The sequence below is a fragment of the Tyto alba genome, unplaced genomic scaffold (genome assembly GCF_018691265.1).
Source record: "Tyto alba isolate M040663 unplaced genomic scaffold, T.alba_DEE_v4.0 Super-Scaffold_10, whole genome shotgun sequence".
Lineage (NCBI taxonomy): Eukaryota > Metazoa > Chordata > Aves > Strigiformes > Tytonidae > Tyto > Tyto alba.
The window spans coordinates 2401513-2425260 of NW_024881262.1; the positions used below are offsets into that span (position 1 = coordinate 2401513).

At 45.5% G+C, this 23748-nt stretch overlaps 2 protein-coding genes across 4 annotated transcripts in view; one reads left to right on the forward strand and one right to left on the reverse strand.

Moving 5' to 3' along the window:
* Nucleotides 1–690: 690 nt before the first annotated feature.
* SHOX2 (short stature homeobox 2) lies at nucleotides 691–7571 on the reverse strand. The gene is made up of 5 exons (XM_042793869.1): nucleotides 6957–7571; nucleotides 5600–5808; nucleotides 3006–3063; nucleotides 2830–2918; nucleotides 691–2679 (listed from the first exon to the last, which is right to left on the reverse strand). Exons 1-5 carry the CDS (start codon nucleotides 7216–7218, stop codon nucleotides 2428–2430), a joined length of 870 nt encoding a protein of 289 aa, XP_042649803.1. The 5' UTR covers nucleotides 7219–7571; the 3' UTR covers nucleotides 691–2427.
* Nucleotides 7572–8963: 1392 nt separating this feature from the next.
* RSRC1 (arginine and serine rich coiled-coil 1) overlaps nucleotides 8964–23748 on the forward strand; it is a 171037-nt gene continuing 156252 nt past the window's right edge. The window contains exons 1-4 of one of the 3 annotated variants that reach the window (XM_042793813.1): nucleotides 8964–9054; nucleotides 12750–12874; nucleotides 16250–16444; nucleotides 19021–19146. In XM_042793813.1, coding sequence (XP_042649747.1) covers nucleotides 12852–12874; nucleotides 16250–16444; nucleotides 19021–19146 — 344 coding nt within the window. In that variant the 5' untranslated portion in view covers nucleotides 8964–9054; nucleotides 12750–12851. Of the gene's footprint in view, nucleotides 9055–12749; nucleotides 12875–15084; nucleotides 15160–16249; nucleotides 16445–19020; nucleotides 19147–23748 lie in introns of those variants that run through there. The other 2 variants (XM_033000092.2, XM_042793800.1) reach the window with 2 other exon arrangements.

Sequence of the window (23748 nt, forward strand, 5' to 3'; positions counted from 1 at the left end):
TCCCCGCGGCGCCCGGCTCCTTCCTCCGCTGCGCCGAGGCGGGCCCCTTCCCGCGGGCGCTGCCCGCCCTGCGGGGGCTGGGAGCGGGGCGCACCGCGGCGGGCGCCTTCTCCTCACCACAATCACTATGGCAGGCGCCTTCCCCCTCACAGGTACTCCCATGGCGGGCGCCTTCCCCTCACAGGCATCTCCGGGGCGGGCGCTTTCCCCTCACGACAATCACTATGGCAGGAGCCGTACCCTCACAGGGACCCCCACGGCGGGCGCTTTCCCCTCACAAGAACCCCACGGCGGGCGCTTTCCCCTCACAAGAACCCTTTGGCGGGCTCCTTCCCCTCACAAGAACCCCATGGCGGGCGCTTTCCCCTCACAAGAACCCCACGGCGGGCGCTTTCCCCTCACAAGAACCCCACGGCGGGCGCTTTCCCCTCACAAGAACCCTTTGGCGGGCTCCTTCCCCTCACAAGAACCCCATGGCGGGCGCTTTCCCCTCACAAGAACCCCACGGCGGGCGCTTTCCCCTCACAAGAACCCTTTGGCGGGCGCTTTCCCCTCACAAGAACCCCCATGGCGGGCGCCTTCCCCTCAGGGAGCGGGGTGCGGGCTCTGCCCGGGGCCGGAGGAGGGAGGCGGGCGGCGGCGGGAGGTGCAAATTCCCCCCCTTCCTCCCCTGGAAAATATTTTGAGCCATTACACTTTCCTCGATTTTATTACCTGAGGGAACTTGACAGAACTTGTAAAGACACAATTGCTATATAACTTCCACCGGTCTATTTTTTTTGTTGTTGTTGTTGTTGTTTTTCTTCTTCAAAAGAAAGCCAAATCAAAACGCCGCGATAAGTTTTGTGAAGCCGAAACTCAGGAAAAACTGATATAAAGTGGTAACAAAAGAGGCGCGGAGGCTGAGCGGTGCTTCCTCGTCGTGCTGGGTGAGATCTACGGAGCAGAAAGAAACGTGCAAGCTCTACAGCAGGTGTAAACACAGGGAAAAAAAAAAATAATAATTTCACCGATGATTTAACATTAACAGTACCAGAAGTGACGTGAAACCGTCTACTAAAACGTTACCCTTTTCAGTCAATAGGTCGCAAAGTGTCTTAAATTCATTACTTGGCACTTATTGAAATTCGTGACGTTGGAAATGGATTAAAAAAGGTGAAGCAAACCTGAGTGAAACAAAATATATTGTACTGACAACAAATGTAATGAAATAACAGCATCTTTTTTCCTTTTTTTTTTTCTTTTTTCTTTTTAAAATAACTTAAAATACACTAGAAAAAATATGGTCAATATAAATAATTTTGTTTTCATGGAGAACAAATAGTTACAAAGCCCGTCCATACCAAAGTTCGCGTAGAAGAGCTTTCCCTCTGTCTTGGCAATAAGCATGAGGGTCTGATGGCAAACTGGGATAACAATTACCGACTGCAAGGTATCCCAGGTTAAATAGCTATACGTCTTTCAAATAATAACAAAAAAAAAAATCACAAGATTACGTGAATAGATACACCTTTATGAGATAAAATGTAAATGTTTGACAGTCAACTATCAATTCACAAGTTATAGCCAAAATAAACTTTGTTCGTGTGTATCAACATATTTTACATGTACCCAGTACCTCTTATTGGAATTTGCTGTTGTGTAAAGTGGTGGTTGGGAATTAAATACTCTTTTTTTTTTCTTTCTTTTTTTTTTGTTGTTTATTTGTTTTTGCCCTCAGGACAAGAGACCGGGCAAAGGGAGGCACACTCCGCTCTCCTGATGCTTTCCGCTCCCTTTTATTTCAGAGGTGGGACAGCAAACGACCAACAAAGATTTCAGAGTGGAAAAGGTAGTGCTTGATCTCCCTCTCTCTTTCTGCTTCCCTCCAAGATTAAAAGAGAAAGAGCCCAGCCACGTTTGTTTGTTTTGTTTTGGGTTTTTTTTTTTCTACTAAAGATGAGGGTGAAGTGCAAGTGAATCAAAGGACTCCATCAATGAAATACAAATACATGCAACCCGGAATGCTGCTGGAGGAAGTATCCCGGACAGTTTCCCATTAGAAATTCGCAGAGAAATCATTGTCTCTTTTTTTTTTTTTTTTTTTTTTTTTTCCTCTTCGTCATCGTCTTTCTCTCTTCTTTTTGTCGCTATTCCAGACGTGGTTGTTAAACTCAAGTATCTGATGCAACGTGAAAGGAGGCCCGCCTCTCTTATCAAATTTCTTGTATTAAAGTGAACTTCGCAGAAAAAGGTCATTTTCAAAACCTGTGAACTTCCCAGCTGCGCGTCTAGTTCCTCTAATTCTTTAAATAAGTATAATATCTCCCGTCAGTTTCTCCTCTCTCTGGTGTTTTTTTTTTTTTTTTAATTTTTTTGTCCTTTTCCCTTTTTTATTTTTTAATAATAATAAAAAAAAAAAAAAAAAAAAAAGCCGAAGCGAGCGGGTCACAGCCCCAGGGCGGCGGCGTGTTTCTTGGCTTTGAGGCGGAGGTCGGCGATGCTGGAGTTCTTGCTGGTGGTCTTGGCTGCGGCGGCGGCGGCCACCACGGAGGCGGCGGAGGCGGACTCGGCCAGCGTGGCTAGCGGTAGCCCGAAGGGGGGAGCGGGGAACATCATGTAGGGTGCGTGGGCCAGGTGCGGGTGGAGGTGGTGGTGGGCGTGGGCCACGGCGCTGTCCAGCTGCAGCTGCGCCTGAACCTGCGGGGTGGGGTGGGGGGAAAAGGAAAAAAAAAAAAAAAAAAAAAAAAAAAAAAAAAAAAAAAAAGGGGCCGTGCGTGGCAGCCACCCCCCGCCATCCATCCCGCGTGGGTGTCTTCCCCACCCACTCGCGCCCCGCCGCCCACTTGCCTGCTGGAAGGGCATCCGCAGCGCGCCCACGTTCACGTACGGGGCCACCCGGCAGGCTTCGAACTGGCTGGCGGCGCCGATCAGCACCCCTGCGAGAAGCAAGCGTGGTCTGCGTGGGTCTGCCCCCACTCGCGGCGCTCCGCACACCACCCCCACCACCCCCCCTTCCCCAGTACCTTTGTGGAGTTGGTTTTCTTGCTTTCGGCATTTGGCTCTTCGGTTCTGGAACCAAACCTGCGGGGAGAAGGGGGGGGGGGGGGTGGGGAACGGGACACGCGAGGGGGACACGGGTGTCACGGCGGGGAGGACGCGAAGCACCCCCCCCAAAAAAACCAAACCAAACCAAAACCACAAAATAAGTTAAACCCGCCGAGAATAATAATATTAATAAAAACCCCAACGAGCCGGCAGACAAAGAAACCCGGCTGCGGCTCCCGGGCAGCCCCCGCTCATGAGCTGCGAAACGCCAAAGGCAAGGGGGGGGGGGGGGGGGGGGGGGGAGGCAAAATACACGGAAAAATGGACCTGCGCAGAGTGCTCCTTCCAGAGAAATTACTTTCTGAGCCCCGGGTTCGTCTTTCCACATCAGGGTCCCAAAAGACTTAAATCGCCCCTTGATATCTAATACGAACTGGCGATAATGGGTTTGGATGTTTGCAGCGTCAGGCCTGAGAAGATCATGCTCATTAATAAATAAATTAATTAGCCTTATCTTCAAGAAAAACTAAACACCAAAGACTTTAATGACTCCTTTTTTTTTTTTTTTTTTTGTGTGTGTGTGTCTCTGTGTGTATGTGTGTGGGGGTAATTACTGTTCTAAAAGCTTCGCTACAAAGAAGTTTAGAATTTCTCTGTTCCTCTGTGCAGTGGAGTGTAGCACAGAAGCGGAATAATTGTCTCATTATCATGATAATCTAATTTGCTTCTACAGAAAAGGCTGCGCGTTAGACAAGAACATACTTTTAATATTGGAAATGGAATTGTCGAAATAAATTTCCAGAATAAAGTTCTGCTCGATTAGAGAGAGGGGAGGGAGGGAAGGAGTGAGAGCGCGTCTTAAAACATTCCTGGTTAAAGACAGACCTCTGCACCGCATCTCAGAAGCCACATCCACCGAGCAATCCTTTCCCCACGGCCAGAAAAAAAAAAAAATAACAAAAAAATTTATTTTTTGAGGTCTCACTTGAAGAGACAAATATAAATGCGAATTTCCCCCGCCCTGTCATTTACTTCAGCCAAGCAAAATCTGCCAACAGCCATATTCGCCCTCAGCCTCCCGTGGAAACGCACATTCCATAATTTACAAATTAGTGCAGATGCGAGGCAAAATATTACTGCAAAGCGTTTTCCGGAACGATTTAAAGGGAATGGGTTTAATCTATGTAAATCTCTAAAAGTTATTATGCACCCTGCGATTTGGTATAATGGGAGCGCGGATTATGCGCCGCCGCCGCCGCGTTTCTTTGTCGAGCAAACAGCCAGCAGAAGGAAGCACCTCCCTTTTACATTTTTCATAGCCAAGTTGAAGCCCTGCAACTTTCTTCGGTTTGGTTAAGATTTGCTGCGTGTAAAAAAAAAAGCGCCCGCAAAAACCGGGGGAGCAGGAAAGTGAAGGATCCTTTTTATTTTTGTGTTGTTGTTTTTTGGTTTGTTTTTTTTTTTTTTTTTATTATTTATTTTTGGGTGGGTCAGGCTGTGATGATAAAAGCTGCTTATTAATACTTTTTCGGTTCAACGTGAGCGCTCTGTTTCTGTCCTTACCCCGGTACGAGATGCAGGGAAACCCCCCAAGGATTGTGCGCATAGTTGGGTGCAGATGGTGGCCTACGAGCACAAAGATTGAGGGGGAGTATCTGTTACAGCAATACTTTAACAGCTGCAGATGTTAGGGGCCTAAAACTACTCCATGTGTTCAAACAAATAATGACCATCATTTTCTCTTCTTTTATTATTAGAACGGAAATAAACCGGAGCAGCTACATTTGTTCTCATTTGAGGAGTTACCTTCCTCCTCAGCCGGGCAAAGCCCGAAGCCTTCCTCACTCTTCATCTCATCCCGACAAAACTGGCAGAAATCAGTCCAGGAACCGATTTGGGAAAACTTTGGGAGGGCAGCCCGAGGTTAAACGCGCAGGTTAAAAAAAAAAAAAAAAAAAAAAAAAAAAAAATCAAAGAAAGCTGCGGCTTCTCGGTACGGGAAAGCGCTTGAAGTAGCCTGGGTTTATCCCAGACTTTTGTATTTCATAAATCCGAACAAAGCCGGTCTTGTGCACTTGGTTGAATTTTCGTGTCGCTTCCCTCAAGATTTAAGAACTACGACGAGAAATGGACTGTAATTTTTTTTTTTTTTTTTTTTTGCGCACTTAGCAGTTCCTAATTTAGTTTATGGTCACTACATCTATAAAGTTAATTAACACGCCCGCCCGGTAAACCCCGAGCCGGGAGCAGCCCGGAGAGGGACCGCACCAACAAAATCCTCGTTGTAGCTCTCGCCGAGGCGGAGATAAAACAAACGCAGAGACGAAATAAAACGCGCCGGAGCGAGGGGCAGGAGACTCGAGAGGAGTCAACCCCCGCCCCACCGCGAAAACCCCGCGTGGGGTGCGTGGTTTTACAGGTTCGCTGGATACAGCCCGTGTCCGGAGCGGCGGGGACGGGGCCCGGCCGGATTTTAGCGAGCTGGTCCCTTCCACCGGGCTCACCCCCCCCCCCCCGCCCCACGCACACGGGCAACCCACGCATCCCCGCAGCCTTGCCACGGCTTGGCTACCTGCACCCTGGCCTCGGATAGCCCCAGCCGCTGGCTCAGCTCCTCCCGCATGAAGGCGTCCGGGTAGTGGGTTTCGTCGAAAAGCCTTTCCAGCTCGTTCAGCTGCTCCAGGGTGAAATTCGTCCGGCTCCTCCTCTGCTTGATTTTCGTCTGCCCTTCGTCTTCCATCGCTTTCGCATCCTCCTTGCGATCCTTCAGCTCTGGGGAGACTGGGCACGGACACGGGCGGTCAGACAGGCCGACACGGGGGACCGTGAGGGTGACAGCGCCGGGGGGAGGCAGCGAGGACACCGGAGCTCCCCCCCCCCCCACCTCAGCCCACCGCTCCCCTCCACGACACAGGCTCCCGTGGGGAGCCACGCAGGACCCCCCCCCCCCCCCAACCTCCATCGCCCCGGGGTTGGGGCAGCGGGGCCTGCGCACCCGCGCAAAACCCGCCTCGGCCGCTGCCTATCCGGGCCCCGGTAACGGCCTCCCCGCACCGACCCCACGGCGCCCGTGGGCTCCAGCCCCGGAGGAAAAACGTAGCAACAGGTCCCCGGTACGCTCCGCGGCTCACCGCGGCCCCTCCGCGCCCCGCTTTCTCCCGGAGGGTTTTGTTTTCGTTGGCTCTGCGCGGACCCCCCGCGGGACTTCCGCGCCGCGGAGCTGCCCGCTCGGCCCAGCCCCGCTTGCCGGTTCCCCCCGCGCCCCGCTCGTTAACACGAATTTATTTATTAGCCTTTGCCCGGGGATGCTCCCTGCCGCGCTTGTCCGAACAAAAGAAAGGTAGCGAACCGCGGGTCCCCGCGCAGCGACGGGGACCGGCCCTGCCCCACCGCCGGGCGCGGAGATTCCGCGCTGCTGCTGCTCCTCCGGCGCGGCCCGGCCGCCTTCCCGCGGCTACCGAGAGCGGCACCGCGGCTACCGCCCCGGCGCGGAAAAACCGCGGGGGACATTGCCGAAGAAAGCCGCGGAGAAAGGGCGCGGAGACGGGGGAGGGGAGGGTGAGCGTCCTGCAGCGCGGCCCGGCCCCACGCGCGTCCGCGCTGTCGTTGGCAGCGCGGCTCTCCCGTGGGATGCTAAACAGGAACAGAGCGCGTTAGGAGCAAGTTAAACGCTTGTTTCAATATTTTAATATAAACTTCGAGGCTGGGCGCATATTTCCCCGTAATTGGGAAAAGCTGGGAAGCCGCCCGTTTAAACGCTTATCGCAGCCGCCCCACGGGCGCTGCGGAGCCCTTTCCCACCCGCGACCGCGCTACGGTTCGCGGCCATCGCCCGCTCCCGCCTCCGCTCCGCGCGTACCGACCCCTCCGGGGATGTAGGGGGAGAGGGGAAGGGAAGATTCGGGGACCCCCCCCGGTGCCGCCGTTACCGTCGCTGAGCTTTGGGGTGGCCGCCTCGGCCGCTCTCTCGGCGGCGTCGGGCTCCCGCGGCGGGGACCGCCCGCCGCCCACCCGCGCCGTGGGGCTGCCCGTTTCGTCTCGTCCCGGTTCCGCCGCGGTTCCCCCGTTCTCCCGCGATCCGCCGCCGCGTAGGGGTCCGCTCTCCAGCACCTCGCGGTAGGTGATGAGCTCCTTCTTCTCCTTCGTTTTGGGATCAAACGACTTGGAGACAAACGCCGTCAGCTCCTCCATGGCCGCGGCTCAGGGGCGCGCTGCCCCGCGTCCCCGGGTGGGCATCCACGGGGCGGGGTGGCGGTGCCCCCGTGGGCCGTGTCGTGCCGTGCCGCTCGACGTGGAGGGCTCTCGGGGTCTGAGAGCGACGCCGCGATTGAAGTGGCACTATTTATACTTTGCAAAGCCTGCCCCTTGTTCCCGGCGAATTACCTCCCCTCGGAGCTCTGACTGGAGCCCTTCTCCGCCGCCCGGCCGCGCTCGCCCACCGCGGGGCACTGCGGCCAGGGCACCTCCGGCCCTCCCGCCCGCTGCGCCCTAATTAATTTAATTAAGCGCGGGCCCCTCTTCGAGGTCCCGGGCGAGCGCGGCGCGGGAGAGGGGCCGGAGCTGCGGGGGAGTGGCCAAGGCGGGGGTGGGGGGGGGGGAAGGAGAAGAAGGAGGGGGGGGGGGGTGCGCATTATCCGCGCACCGCCCCGCGGGGAGGGGGGGTGTAGGGGAGGCCCCCCGGGGCCATGGTAAAGGGCTTGAATCGCCCCCCCCCCCCGGGGAGCAGCGGGGAAAAGTTCCCGCGTGGACGCCGAAATCCACCCAAGTAAATTCGCGGGCAATTGGCAGTGACAAATACAGCCGTGTCATTAACGTTTCCTCAGACGGAGGACTGAGGCATCAGATTAGGGCGAATCACGCTATTTATTGCTAATATTGTTTTTCCTTTGTTGTTTAAATCCCATTAAGTGAGTACTTTTGTTGACAGAAGTCGTCTCTTTTACACCTTCGCTAGAATTCTAATAAATTATTCAAAATTCTTTAACTCTTGCTTATGTATTGATTTTTCATTTGACCTTTGGAAAGATGACTTTACATAAAAGAGCGTTTATTTACTCGGGCAGGTACGGTGTCGGGGACGGAATTAGCGTTTCTTCAGATCCAATTACCCACGCCGCGCCCGCGATGGGTAACGATTTACCTTTACCCCGTTTCGGGCGGCAGAGCGGGTCCCGCCGCTCGTGGAACCGGTCCCCGCGTGTCCCCGCTCCGCCCCGGGGGAGGACATTTTCGGGACGTGGGGGGATCGGACACCGGTGGGGAGAAACCGGCCCTGTGTTGCTGAGCGGGAAGACGATCGCCAGCGGCTCTTCCATCCCCACGTTTCGTTTATCCTCACGCCACGCTTCGGGATTCCCGTGGCGGGGGAGCGTGTGCTGGGAAACTCGCCTTAAACTCACCCAATTCGTCAAAAGGCAGAGAATTAAGTGTGGGGATTAAATCGTTTCGATGCATTTCAGCCCCGGCGGAGGCTGAGCTCGGGATCGGCTCCCCCCGCGACCGCGGCGCTTCCCTTTCCCCGCGGCACAGCGGTACCCACGACGCGGGGGGAGCCCTGCCCCTTCGTCCACGGGGGTGGGTGGTCGTCAGGGCGGCAAAACACCGACCCTCGTCCCGCACTTCGAGCAGAATAGACGAACCCCGCCACTTCCCCCGCGGAGCCCGTCACCCACGGCGGGTGGTGGTGGTGTGGGGGGGGTAGGCAGACCGCCGCGTCACGGCAACGTGCCACTGAACCGTTCGAGGTTACCACCGCGCTGCAGCCGCCCGTGGGGCAGCGGGGCCGCCGGTCACGCGTGGGACAAGGCGGGGGTTAGGGGGTGGGGGGGGGGTGGTGGAATCGCTCCGCTGAGAGCGCCCCGCATCGATTCCTCGGCGCTCGGCGGCGCCGCCTGGCCGCCTGGATGAGCTCGGCGGTGTCTTGCTGCTGCCTGCCCGCCGCCCAGGAAGGCGCTGAGCTCAAACCGGCGGCTGCGGCCCGGAGGCTCCGGTGCTCCCGCGGCCCGGCCCGGCCGCTCCGGTGCCCAGGTAACGCGGCCGGGGTCCGGCGGCGACCCCACACTCCCCTCCTCTTTCCCGCAGGGTAGATGGGTAAGGGAGCCACGGGCGGCCGCCGCCGCGGGAGCTGGGCGCGCCCTGCGGCCTGCTGCCGCTTCTCAGGGCCGCGGCTGCAGCGCCGGGGGCTGCGGGGCTCGGCCCGACGCCGGGTCCTGCGGCTCCAGGGGTGGGAAAGCTGTGGGTTGTTTCCCCTCCTTCCTCCCGCCCTGCTGCCGGGCTCGGCTGAGGAGTCCGGATGGAGGGGGGGTGTGTGGTAACAGCAGCCATAAGCGTGTCCGTTCCTCCTAGGAGTAACCCAGGAGTAGTCTGGGTGCGGGGGCAGGGGGGCACCCGGCCCTTCTTAAATTTCCTTTTCCTCTTGCTGCGGACTAGCAGGGCCCGGCTGGTGTGAGGGGGGAGCTCGTAGCATCTGTCCCTGCCCTTGGGATCCACTTTGTGTGTTGGTGCACAGGGTGGTAAGAGGAAGTTATTCGTGTGGAATCTTACTTTCCCAGCTCTTTGGGAAAACACGGGTAAAGAAGATCTGAGGTTGGCTTTTTTTTTTCTGCCTCTGATGTGCTGTTGCTGGCAGCAGTCATTTTAGGTATTTTAATTTTACATTTACACTAAATACAGTTCTGGATGGTACTTTTTTGTTGTTGTTGTTGTTGTTCAGATATGAATAAAACCTGTTTTGAACAGTTTATCTGTTCTAATGATCTGGGACAGATTTTAACCCTGTTATTTTTAGTGGTTTATCATGATCCTACACCCCGTGAGCGAGGAAAGTATTTAGAACTTGATTTAAAAGAAATACCGAAAGCTGCATCATAAAGTTCAGAAAAACTTAGTTGATCTGTAAGCTTGTTCCGAAAGCTTGGAAGAAATGTTGATTAATGAATGTCCTTAGTGAACTTCCTTGGGCTGATCTACACAATAGGAACGTTTGTAGTTTTTGCTGCCTTCAGGTATGGAAAATGTAGTTATGCAGTGGAAGGCCTGTTTGTAGAATTAAGAATTATTGAGCAGAAAGTGGCTTGTGGCGGGGAGGTCTCTTGGTGGAGGAGCATCCTACTAGGGTTTCAGGTCTTGGTTCAATTCTTCACTGTGCTGTTGGTGTCCCGGATGGCCGTGGGCATGTGATGTTTTCCCCACACTTTGAAATCTAAAGATAAACTGAATTATGGAATACTGTTCTTAAAAATAAATTGTTCATTCATGATTTTGAATGGAGGCAAACTTTCTTCAAGTTCAAAATGAACGATTTTGAAAAATACTGTTGATTCGTTAGTCGAAGAGGACATCTTTTACGTAACCAGAAGCCAGTGGTGTTCTGGTATGTTTGGTGTCTGTGGATTCTTGTTCCCGTGGGAGAGACTGTAAGAAAATAATTGAATTCCTGTGACTCTTTAATCTCTAGACTTTCTTCTGAGGTGACCCGTTATGGTAGCTGTCTTGGTAGGTGTGATTCAGGTTCTCCTCCTGTAGTGATTTGGAAATTTGGCTAAGGGAAAGAAGCCCAGCTGGGTAAGTATGTAAAATCAACAGCAATTCACGCTGCTGCCCTCATAAGAGCAGCCACCTTATTGTCTTTTCTAATCAAATCTCTTCCTCTACTGAGAGCAGTTTTTCTGAATTGTAGAGCAGAGACAGTTTCCACATAACTACAAGCTTGGTGGAGGTAGATACAAAGACAGTCTTTGATCTGTACACACACAGAAGCTGTCTAAGAAGGGACTTCTACCCTCTGCCTGTTTGTGGTTTCCCTTTTTTGGGGAGCAGCGTTGCCATTAAGAAAACTGTGCCTCCTACTTACTATCTAGTTGAGCGTGTTTGTCGAGAATTTAAAATAAATTTTACTTCAGTTAGCCTTGTTTCCTGGCCAAAGCTCAAGTAGAGTCTCATCCTGACGTGTTGATTCTTTCCTGGAGATGGACTCGTGCAGTTCAGCAGCGAAGGGGATATTGAGGTGGTTGCAGTCTATTTTTCTATCAATGCCCTTCTAATCGATTATGATTTCTTAAAGGATTTTGTTTGTAGTGTTGCTACATAAACAGCACAGGTGGTTAGTGATTATTGTAAGTCAGTTACAATCAAAATTTCTTAGTAACTAACAGACATAAATCGTTTGGATTTAATGCTGAACAAATGTGGAGGTCATTTTGTCTCCACTTCTGGCTGATTATGGTAACTAAAGATTGTAATGTTTAATTGGATGCTGTGCTCAGGGTGCAGTCTGCTGCAGTAATGTGTACTGGATAACAGGCTCTGATTAAAAACAACCAGTTGATAGTATTTTCTGACCATCTACAGTAAGTACAGCAGTAATTTGAAACTCACATTTGAAAATATGTATTGCACACTTGAAATAATTCTAATGTCTATGCAGCAAGATTGAACAGGGTCAGATCAATGAGTGTATACTTGCTACTGTGTTTTATAGTGTACCTTACTCTATTTGAATAGATTTTTCTAGAGAAGTCTGTCTCCTGTGTCATCTATGTTTTTAAATGCAGGGTAGGAGGTTACTTAGCTGTTTGCAGGTGAGCTTGACAGCGCTGTTTATAACTTTTCAAACCAACTATTTACGTTTGCCAATTTCTGATGGTGATGTTTCTCTTGGCAGAATGCCTGTATGAGAGTATGCACTTTGTTTTCCTTTCAACCAAAGTGTTGCAGCTTCAGTTTTCAGAAACAAACAAAAATTAACTGTTAAAAAAAGAAAGGCATGGAGACCTGTCTTTTAGATACTCTAATGTGCCTGTGCTCCAGTATGGGGACTTAAAATTTATCAGGTCCTGATAATTTATTGGTCATCCTATGGAAAAGCTGTTCTGTTTCAGACAAACTACAAGCCTTCAAGATGATGAAGCTCACACACATTCCCTAGAGCCTTCAAAACTCCTTAAGTGGCTAGTTAATTTGGTGATGTTATGTTCCAGCTCAGGCTTCAGCAGGAGTTTCCATGTAGCTGCTGTGGGTCCTCATATCTTGAGACAGCATCTTCTGAATGCTCAGTGCTCCTTCGCTGTCTGACCAGAGCAGTTAAATGTAAATGCAGAAGTGGGTGAGGGGATATGCTGAGAGTGGATGAGAAACACGCAGGGGGAAGGTTGGGGCAGGGTGATGGAAAAGAATGACTCACTGACATGATGGTCAGGAGACTCTCTTCCCACGGATACCTGGGATGTAACCCAGGTTCTGAGTTCACCTGAAACCATTAATTTACTGTTGGTGCTTCATTTGCCTTTCCTGCCTCCTCTTCTCCTAGTATTGCTCCATGATCAGGAGAAAAGCCCCTTGTGTCTCAGCAGGCGTTGAGAGCTGTATCTTCCACAGGGTCTACATGTAAAAAGGGGTTGGCAGCAGCTTATTTCTTATTGCAAAAACATATGGCTTAACGCTTCTGCTGAACAAGTAAGGGTAAGGAGCCTTACAAATGGGATTCCCCATAACTATAGGGGTGAACTCTCTCATGTCACTCTGGCAGAACTCTTTGTGGTGGATCTACAGACTCTGTATGGAAACAGACAGGTAGGAACACCCTGTGAAATTCAGCATATGGTGCCATGTAACGAGTCTTATTTTTTTCTGTTTGCCTTTTCTTCCTCTCTGCCTCACCTCCCCCCATTCTTTTGCTAATGAAGGTTCCCTGAGTGATCTTGGTTCTCCTCTGTGATCTATAGGTGCTATTACACAGTCCTGTGTGTGGAAATGGTATATGGACCACTGCCGACTCACCAGAACGACTCTTCTGTCCAACAGGCTTCAGCTGGTGTGATCAGCCAATGCTGACAATCCCTTTTCCCAGGTCTGTTCAGGAGTGTGGAGGGAGTGGGCTGTAGTCAGGGAGGATACTAACCTGTTCCAGGTCCTGATAACTGACTGCTCTCAAGTGCTATGTCTGTAAGAGGCATCTTTCCAGGAAAATGCATGTCAAAAGGGATGGTCTAAAGACCTTGGTGAAAGGTAGTGCCTGTCAGATGAAGTTGTCAGTCGCCTGTGTACTTCCAAGATATGCCCCTAGGAGACAGCTGCTAGGAGTTGGCTGCACGAATCGTTCCAGGATCAACAGTCTGCTTTCTGCTTCTGGCAACTTCTTTTCCAGTGGGAGCTCTAGAACATGCAGGGCATCCGTCACCCACACGCCTTTGTCCTGTAGCTCATCCACAGTAAACCCAGTGCTCCTGGAGCTCCCGAGGCTCGAGTGTGTGCCCGTAAGATGTTGGGCTTGTCCTGGGATAGAGAAGGGCCACGGCCTGTAGTTCTTCTTTGGTCCTGAAGATAAATTGAGATTACGTAGTATGTTTCTCTAGTTTTGTGTGCTGCTTAATCCAGTTGTATGTCCAAATGGGGAAGAAAACTGATGGCAAAAAAAGGAAGCTGAACAACGGGCATATATATGTTGAGGTATAATGATCTGGCTCATAATGGTGCCCACATCAACTGGCAAATATCTCGGCAGAAATGTCTTTTGTACTCTTTGTTTCTCTGGTCTCTTTCATTAATCTTACTGTCATGGGCTGTGGTCCGTGAGCATTTAACTTAAAACCTGTGCATTGTAGTTTCATCTTTCTGAGCAGTTCCGCTTATTTTAAGTTTGAGATTCAGGTTCATGTTCGTTTGAAGATTGTTCTATCAGTATATATTTGAAAAGCTTTATTTGACTGTTCAATAACTGTTAGTACCTTGGAGCTCTAAATCTTTTACTGAAAGGGGAAAAAAGATAAAATGACTGCACAAGATGGTGTGTTGATAGAAATTGTCATTCCTCTGCAGAATTGTAAACTAAAGTCGTAATACCTTAAATGAGATAAAGTGGTCTGTAAAGTACTGCTTCTGTCTTTTTCAAAGTCTGTGTGGGATAACTTTAGTAAGATGGTGGAAAAAACTTCATTTAAAAAAGAAATTCTCTTGCATAGCAGTTCATCCTCCTAAAATTCTGCTGTTCTAGGTGCATGGATATTTGCTGGTTTAAGTTGAGTATTCCAAACCCGCTTTGTTTAGATTATTAGCTGAAGGACCAGATCTGAAATGCTGCAAACAGAAACTATTGAGAAGTGAGGTATGTACACAGAGGGACTTACTGCAGCAAGGCTTAGTAACGGCTAATTTGTAGGCACTGGTGGCTGCAGGAGTGGAACCGATAGTTCTGGGTTGTGTGGCGAAGAGCTGTCTGCAATCCACGGAGATTTGGCTCCGTAGGAACGCGTTTATGTAGCTAGTAAACTCTAGTGAACATCCAAGAAAATCCACGTATTTAGGGGACTGTCTTGTATTTTGCATTAAGCAACTGTTGGGTAAAAATATGGAAACTCTCCTTGAATTAAATGCCGGGTCCAGAACTTGGCGCTTCCCAGGAGGACGTCCCTTTGACTTGTGGCTTCCTCGCCCTGGCTCCGTGTCTCAATCTGACCAGCAAACCTGCATCTCTGACATAGTCTTCAAATTCTGGGAAACGCAGCATTGGCTGCATGTTTATTGTACTTCAAATATAGCTACCCGAAAGGCTCCCTTGGGAAACTTGGTTACGGTACGCTGACTTTGGGTGTTTAGGTATATCAGTGTAGGATCATAGCAAGTACGATCTACTGCAAAACAGTTTTAGCTGTCTTGGGAGCTTGAGGGTGAAAATGTAGGTTTGAGAGACTTTGTCTGTGGAACTAAAAGTGATTTTATTTTTTTGCAGTCGTACATTTTGACTGAAGGGCCTAGCGTAATCAAGATTTGGATTTGCTTGTAAACCTTTTGTGAATTTAAGCCTAAACATACTTAATGGTGAATTTCCCTTTTGTTCTGTTTTCAGTCCCTACCGTGGAGATTAGGGCCTGCTGCCTGGGTGGTAAAAGGTGTGAGGAAGGGCAAAAGTTTGTATGCAGAAAACGAACAAGTTCATGCTACAAATATGAGGACCCGTAATATTTCAGTGTTGGTTAAAGATCGGCGATATTGCGTCAAAATATATCCGCAATCTAGCTGTTGATATGAATGTTGAAGTACTACAAATTCCTGTTTTTCCAGTGCAGAAGTCGCTAGGGAGCCTTGAAATCCCTGTTTGCTCTTGGGAAGAGGGGCTGTTACCAACCTTTAGTTCAGGTGTGTGTGAAGAAGGGTCCTGAAGTCGGGGCGGGGGGTTTTAGGGCTGATACTGCTGGGGCAGAAAAAGAGTTTTAAAGCATTGGGCGCTTTTTGTAGCCTGGAAAGTCAAGTAATTGTCAATAAAAAATTAATTGTGAAGCAATGAAATGGATATCTTGGGAGTTCAGAGTGAAGATGATAGTCTTTGCAATAATTAATAAATGGCAGGCTTCCCCACCCCCCATTTTTTTTCAAGTCTGTTATCAAAAGCTGTAAAATTTGTCCAAGTAAACACATTGGCAATCAAGAAACATTTCTGAAATGCAGCATTTATAGTCATATAAATTTATTATATATGATTTTGGAGTAAAGCAGTTTGAAGTTGAATAGATCTAAACCGAGAACCAAAATCAACCTAACTCCAGTTTAAATTAATTCAAAAATAACTTCCTAGAAATTTTATCTCAGTGTATGTTTTAAATATGACAAATAGGACAAAAAACGTACATTATTTTAATTGCATAACCTAAAACCACATGAAGTGAGTCACATCAGTAGCTGAAATCAATAGACTGCGTTCTATTGATTGTGCAAGTATTACGGATCTTAATTTATAACTGTAAATTAAACATATTAAAGATGCTGTACTACTGATTGCATAGCATTTTAAAGAGAAATACTGGTTACTAGAAGTATCTTATACATTTCTCCCCAAATTTCTGAAAATTTAATACCTAAGGCAAAAATGTGAAAATAAGCTAAAATGAAAATAGGTTCTGATGTAGAAATTATCAGTGCATTTATTTGTTTGAATAGTTGTGAAATCTTTTGTGAAAATTTACAAGTAGTTGATACCATAACAAATGAATTAAAAGTTGCTGACAGTGTAAATTTCAAGTTACTTAGTAACATGAATTCGATGTCTTATGTTAAAATCTTAATTTTTATTTTTTGCCTGCAAACCAAATTTTCTCTTCACGTGATGACTTTTAAAATAGTATAATGATATGTTTGTTTATATATGCATGCACTATTTTTTTTGATATCTATAACAACTTAATGTAGACACAAGACTTTCTTACAGTTTAGAATTTCTGTTTTTACATAGTTTAAAAATGGGACGTCGCTCCTCAGACACAGAAGAAGAGAACAGAAGCAGAAGGAAAAAGAAACACCGCAGGCGTTCGTCTTCAAGTAGCTCCTCAGACAGCAGAACGTACAGCCGTAAAAAATCTGGAAGGAAATCAAGGTCAAGGTCGCGGTCTCGAGATCTTCAGTCTCGTTCACATTCTTATGAGAAAAGGTGCAGTTGTAATTTACTGTCTGTTGCAGTTGTTTGCAAATCGAGCTCTTTCGTATTATGGCAGAAAGCTGGAAGTGTTTGAAGGCAATGTGTAGTCAGTTCTAGGTTGGAATTTTATAGCAAAGTTTGCTCTGAATCTTGGAAAATGTGGCAATATTTCCACTTGCATTTAAAGAAAAAAAACCAAAACCACCACCAAAAAAACCCAAAATACCTTTCCCCCTTCCAATAATATAATCCCAGTGTATCTGCAGATCCAAAGGTAACTTCCTTATTAAAACAGACAGAAACCAGCCAAGTAAAATAACTTTTCCTTTCTCCTCCTTCCAAATAACGAATTTGGAATCTCTTTTTGGAAATGTAATAGTTCATACATTAACCCCAGTTAGTAAAGTAGTTTCATTCAACTAGTTACAGACTTTGTTACCTTTTTTTTGTTCCTGTTGTAATAAACAGAGTGGGTCTTTCCAGACAACAGGGTAGACTTTTTTTTCAGTCGAAAGACTTGGGGTGATTTCACAGTAGGTCTACACGTTTGCTGCAACAGGTAGTTTTCACCATTATTCTTGCTATTTTTCAAGCGTACAGAATACGGTAGTCAGCCAGGTGTTTAGAACACAGATCACGTGGCTATATCTACCAATTTTTTCATGACCTAACGCTGTATTTCCTTCACCAGGGGCCCCTTTCAGTACCTGACCTTTTTAGATTGGGTACGCACCCCTGGTTGTGGCTCAGTCTCACTTGCACTGCTCCTGGAGTCAAACTGATGGTCGATTTATTAGTAAGCAGAGCTAGAAAATACTCATTATGTCTCGCTGCCCTGTAAATATATCAGATACTGCTCCTCACAAACCTTTCTTTAGCTGGCAGAAGAGTGTGTGAGTGAGGGGCAAGTTGGCTGGTTGTGGGGGGGTTTCTTACCACCCCCCCCTTTCTTCTGTTCCTGCTTCGCATCTCCATGCAGCCCTTAGGGGACACAGTGAGATGACACGGGCTTCGATGCCAACAATATGCTGATGACATGCAGCTGTATGAATCTCTTTAGTCCAGTGCAGGCATGGCTATCTCGCAGATAAAAACAGAGCTTGAAGGGAGATTAGAGTCTGGACAAAGACCAGTTGACTTCAGTTGAATCCGGAAAAGACGAAAGTGTCTGCTTTTAGGATCTGGCTGGCACCTTCGCTTTGCTCTTAGTTTTGCTTACCCAGGAGCATTTGCTGCTGGCAGTTCGGTCACTCTGACACGCTGGGGTCCTGCTGGTTTTGTTCCTGACCCTTAAGAATCAAAAGCAGCAGTCTCTAAGATTACCGTTCTTCATTTAGCAGGAACATAACGTTCCTTTTTCAGATGAAGATCTCTTCTTTAGTAGTTAACCTATATAACTCTCCCAGTTTGGACTACTGCAGCACTACCTGTACGTAATACAGCACCTTTTCATTTATGCTAGATAAGCACCTACCACATTGACTGCATCCTGAATTCCAGAAGTGTTTCTACGTGGTGTTAGATTTTAATATTAATGAAACATATGAAAGGCCAAAAATATGGGGGTTCTCATAAGGATCGTAATTGTTATTTAGTTAGCTCTTCAGGAGATGGAGATGAAATTTTAAGATCAAGACTTGGCAGGTATCCTTCCACCCAGTTTGGGGATTAATTGGTTTAATTTATGTATTTAGTATCTGTTCTTTCGCCTTTTTCCTTTGTGTATAAGAATTTATTCTTTGAATAAATGAAACGGAAGGTTGGGTGGGAGGAGAAAAGGAAGATACCTTTCTGACTCCTGACTGAACTCAGGAGAAAACCTCCAAACTTAAATGGAATAAACGAACACTGATTATTTGATTACTAATAATACTAAAAGAAAAAAAAAAAAGGCAGGGGGAGGTTCTGTCTCCATCAGAGCAGAACAAAGATTACATGTTATGAAAGGTGAGATAACAAATCTATAAGGTTTTATACATATACATAAAATATTTTTAGGTGTGCACAACTTAAAATATGCTTTTATGTTTACATTTTATGTATGTACATATTATGACTGGAAATAATGGCATAGAGTAGCAGTGCAGAAGTTAACCTTTTATGAATTTCATTGTTAGTGCTGGAGTTGTAGTCCTTATCCCATACGGTGTATTTCTGGGTAAATCCTGCTGAGAATGTCGGTTCTCCGTGTTTCCTCAACCTTAGATTTGGCACAGAGGCAGTGAGTTCCAAAGAGCTGGTCGTGGGACTCAAAACCATTGAGAGCTGGGTTGTGTTTAAGGCTTTCCCCTTGAGCTATTGCATGGTTTTAGGCAAATCAGTTAACTTTTGTTTCTCTGTCTACCCTTTTTCTGTCTTGGGATGTGTATTTTAGAATATAAGCTCTTTGAGACAGGCATTGCCCATGTGTATGTGAATTACTTTTTACAGTGTAGTGATGGTATTTGAGGATTGTACAACATAATAAAAACCCCACAGGTTTGTGTGTCCCTTTTAAGTAAACAGTTAGGGGTTTTGTTCCTGTGTGGGTTTTGTTTTTTGTTTTTTTTTTTTTTTTTTAGCACACTAATAGCGTGACTTTGTTTTAGACGCAGACACAGATCGAGCAGTAGTTCTTCATATGGTTCTAGAAGAAAACGCAGTCGTAGCCGATCCAGGGGCAGAGGCAAATCCTACAGGTCTCAAAGATCGAGGTCAAAAAGTAGAACGAGAAGGTAAGACTCTTTTCTAGGAAAAAGAATTATTATTTCTACCTTAAAAACATTAGTTTAAAATCTCCATATAGTTATTGAGTTTGGAATATACTGGAAATAAGGGTTGCAAGTGATCCTCTAAACTACACGTCCCTTGAAACTCTTCCTAATTTGAAATCTCCATGCTGTGCTTTGGATGTGCTAAATCTTTAAATTATACTACTGGAACAATTGATTTTTGAAGATAAGTTACATATTTTGAATTTGACCAAGTGCAAAAAACATTAATAAAGTCACCTTGGTTTAACTGTAAACATCTGAAAATTTCTGGTGGATTTTTTTGGATTACTGATTTCCGTAACTCCCATACCTAACTTTGGCTCCCTGAAGATCAGACTAAACTGTTATTTTGTCATCTGTATTTCCCTTGGGAAGAGATGAGTATTTAGTTATGGAAATTTTTCTTGATTATTTAAAGACATCTATGGTGCCGAAATTTTTTTATAAATTGGATTGTGGGAAACGAATATTTTCAATAGTAAACATAATTTAAATATTTAAATCTTAATCAGGTGTTGCCAATTGTATTATAAAATCTGCTTCATACTCTTGTAATTAAAAGCAGCTCAATTTCTGTGTGTTTTTAAATAAAGTTTATCCCTGGATATCAGAATTACTGTCAGCATTTTCTATTGAATTTAAATTAATTATTGAGTGTATCAGACAGATCAAAGCTTTGACGATCTGCAAACACATACCAAAAGCCAGGTAATTTTGTGTACCTGCACTAAGAATGTAGTAAACCATGTTATTTTCATGTGCCAAATCAATAGAGCTGTTGCCTCTAAATGTTGAAAAATTGTTGTTGAAAGACAAAAACATTTCGCTTTCTCTTATTTGTATTCTCACATGACTTATTCACAGCTGTTCATTATAATAGTTGCCTGGACACTTCTTGCTACAGTGCCTTTGTAGTAGCAATTTGGTTATTTAAATTGTCTGATCTCTCTCTGAGTATACTTACCATCTGAGCTGTAGACCCCAGATAAGCTACTGCACTCTGTGTAGAAATAGTCCTGTAAATATCCACTGTTTTGCTAACAAAATCAGTTTTCAAATGATGAAATGTCAAAAGAGTAAGATGAAAATGAAGGTGTTTTTCAGTATGTCACATACTCAGCATTAGGATATACGATAATCTGATTTAAAGATCTCATTCTGATTGTAACAAGTATAAACTGCAAATCTCATTAGACATAGTCTAATGGTCGTCTTTTCCAAGGGATTTACTGATGTTAATTGTTATAGCAATATATGGAAATTATGTACCTACAAACTTTAAAAACATGAATGCTGTTTATTTCATTGTGTGCTAGGAAATATTGTGTATAAAATATTCTATGTATAAAATAGAACAGCTTTTCAGTATTACAGCTACAAAGGTATAGATGTGTGTCACTTTAAAGGATGTTGCTATTCAGAGACATGGTTCTTCAGGGAAATTTTTTGTAAATAAGATCCTAAATTATAACAGAAGAGTCTTTTAGCGTGTTGAAAGCATAAAACTAAAATGTTAAAAGCATAAAACTAAACCCAACAGGACACGCTGAATTCTTTATTGTAATTTTTTCCAAGTCTGCTCTCTGCTGTTCTGTTACACTGAGGATCCATGGATTAATCTTATTTCTGGAGAAGAGTTAAATAGGTTGCAGAAAGCTGCTACTAGAGGCCTGTGTTTCTCCTGTTTGTTAGCGTTGAGGCAGTGGCAGCGTTGCTAAATAGTTCTGTTCTTTGCAATCTCAAAATCTGTCTCATGCACTCGAGCGAAGATATGAGCAGCTTTCCTAAGAGGACTGAGTACATTGTGATTCTTCGGGCTGGAAAAGAGATCGTGGGGGAAAGAGGGAATATGATGGAGGGGTATAAAAAAAAAATTAATAAAACAGTGGTGTGAAAAGATGAATAAGGAACGAGTGCTTCCGATCTCCTCCAATGTAAGACCTGGGGCAGGCATGAAGGGAACGGAGTCAGCTGGTGGCTGATCCTAGTCAGACAAAAGGAGATGGTTCTTCTGGAGCACATAATTAAGCTGTGGAAGCCCTTGCTGTTGGAGGTGGTGAATACCAGAAGTTGAAATGAATTAAAAAAAGCAGTCAGGCGAGAAAAAAATCCATCCAAATCTGTTAAATGCGAAGAGACAATATTTGTCTTAAGAAATTTATGTATTTGTAGCTCTGAAGTGGAATTTTAATAAGAATTTGGCACCTCTAATTCGTTATCTTTTTTTGCTTGGGGTGGGACAGCTTATTTTGATACGACTTTTAGAGGTAAGTACTGAAGAAAACACATAAGCTAGCTGATCAAATGATCAAAGGTAACTCGGGCAGCCACCTTGTGTTAGTGTAGTAAAGAGCGTGGTACCCACTAAAGTGTTCTTGTTGACCTCCAGCTTGAGAACTGCCAGTGGCAGGGAGCAAAATCTCCTGACCCCCCTGAAAAGCAGCAATCTGAGATACAGCAGTGAAGTGAAGATCATCTCGATGCTACTTGTATTTGCAACGTTGCTGTTGTACCTTCAGAGTACCACCTTTAGGTCTCGGGCAACTGTGATGTTTTCTTTTTTTTTTTCCCCCAGTGGGAATGGGACCGAGACTAGAAAACTACTTTCACGTTGGAAGTTAAGATCTATTATGTGGTATCTTTAAATCACTGCATCTGGTTTTGGTAAAAGCCATGCAGGTGACACAAATTCTGTATCCCATAATGTCTTTTCTTCCCACAGTCCCCCATCAGATTAAGATAGTTTGTTTTTCAAGGTAGTGAAAATGTTGGTAAAAGTCTATGTGGCTGTAATGTAATTTTTTTTTTGTAATAACTTCTCAAACATAGGCAATTTACTTGAGTGAATGATTTACAGAGCTCCAACTGTGTAAAATACTGAAATAACAGGTTTTAATTTGAAAAGTTAGCTTTTTACAATGACATGTTTTAAAAATATTTTGAGTAGGTATTGCTTGTAACCTAAAATGATTTATTTGTCCTTTACTTTAGAAGATAAGAAAACTTGTGCATATTATAACTATTTTATTTTGGATGCATTTTTTAGAGTCGAAAAAGTGGGGCTTCCTTGTAATGCTATAAATTTAAAGCTGTCCTACAGCAAGATAGAACAATGCAAATGTGACTTAATAAGATCACAAACTGAATTTCAGCAAAACAACCAAGATTTACATTAAATTAGGAATTTTAAAACCGATTTAGTTTGTTTTACTGAGCATTTGCTTAATAACATTTTGCCTTCTTGCAATCTTTTTAAAGACAATAATTCGTCTGTGAAATGCAGGCACATCCTCAGTAGAAAAATTGAAAGCAACAGCTCACTTTCTGAAACCACACATACAGTGATATAAAGAAATATTTCAGCTCTACGAAATTTAATAAATCATCCCATTTCCTAATTTGATCATATTAGATGCTGATGTGGAAGAAGCATTTCAAATACCATCTCCTCATTAATATACATCAGTCTGGGGAATAGAATGGAATACTTATGCAGAGATGTCACAGTTACTGTTTCTTAGTTTACTAAGTGGAACAGGTTGATGTGATACTGGGTGCTATTTGTCAATGTCTTGCTAAAATGGTTTGGGTCGAGTTATGGAGTCCAGAAAGACGGCGGCTGATAAATCAAAAGTGGATTGAGTGGACAGGAGGCAGTGATTGATACTGTGACAGGATATGAAGAAAGGAATCTTGATACAAGCATGCATGATATTGAATATGAGAAGGAAAATGGCCCTGGAGTATGGATATTATTCAAGGAAATGAGAATAATAATATCATCTTGAAATTATTGCTGGGTGAAGATTAGGATAGTTCTTATTAGAATATTATGCTTCTCTGGAATGGAGAAACTCAGATTTCATGTAATTTCTATGTGGCTAGAGTTTTGTTAATAATTTTAGAGTTTCCATTGCAATTGTTCTGCAGGTTAATTGGGTATGAAAATGCTTACTTTACATCCGAACTTGTAATGAGAATCTTTTAATCCATGTAGCTTTAAATAGAATTAAGCAAAATATGCCAACCTTTATTCCTCAATTTCATACAATTCTGTGATTGTAGAGTATTTCACTCATTGCCTTTAAATCTGCAAGTTTGTTTTTATTGTCTGCCAAGTGTTTTTGGCTTTTCCCTTTGCGTTAAACTGAAGACTGCTGCCTTGAAATACCTTTAACACAATTCAACTTAAAGATTGACACAACAACTGCTAGTTCACCTCTACATATCTAAGAAGAAAAAATGTCATGTGTAAAGTAATCCTGTTCGTAGAATTGATGCCTTTGGACTGTCAGTGAAGGAAGTGTTTGATCAGTGTGTGTTTTGTTTTTGCTTTTGTTTTTTCCCCCCAGTGTGTGTGGGGGTACATGGGTATATCATATTTCTTTACCATTCTTCCATCCTAATTGATTTAATATTGAAATGTGTGCGTCTTATTGGAGCCCAGTGACAGGGCATCCTACTTCTTATGGGTGGCTTTGGAATAGAGTTGGGTTTTGGTATGAAAAAGCAGCTTGTTGACTGAGGTTGCCATTATCCTAGCAATGAAGACTAGAATTAACT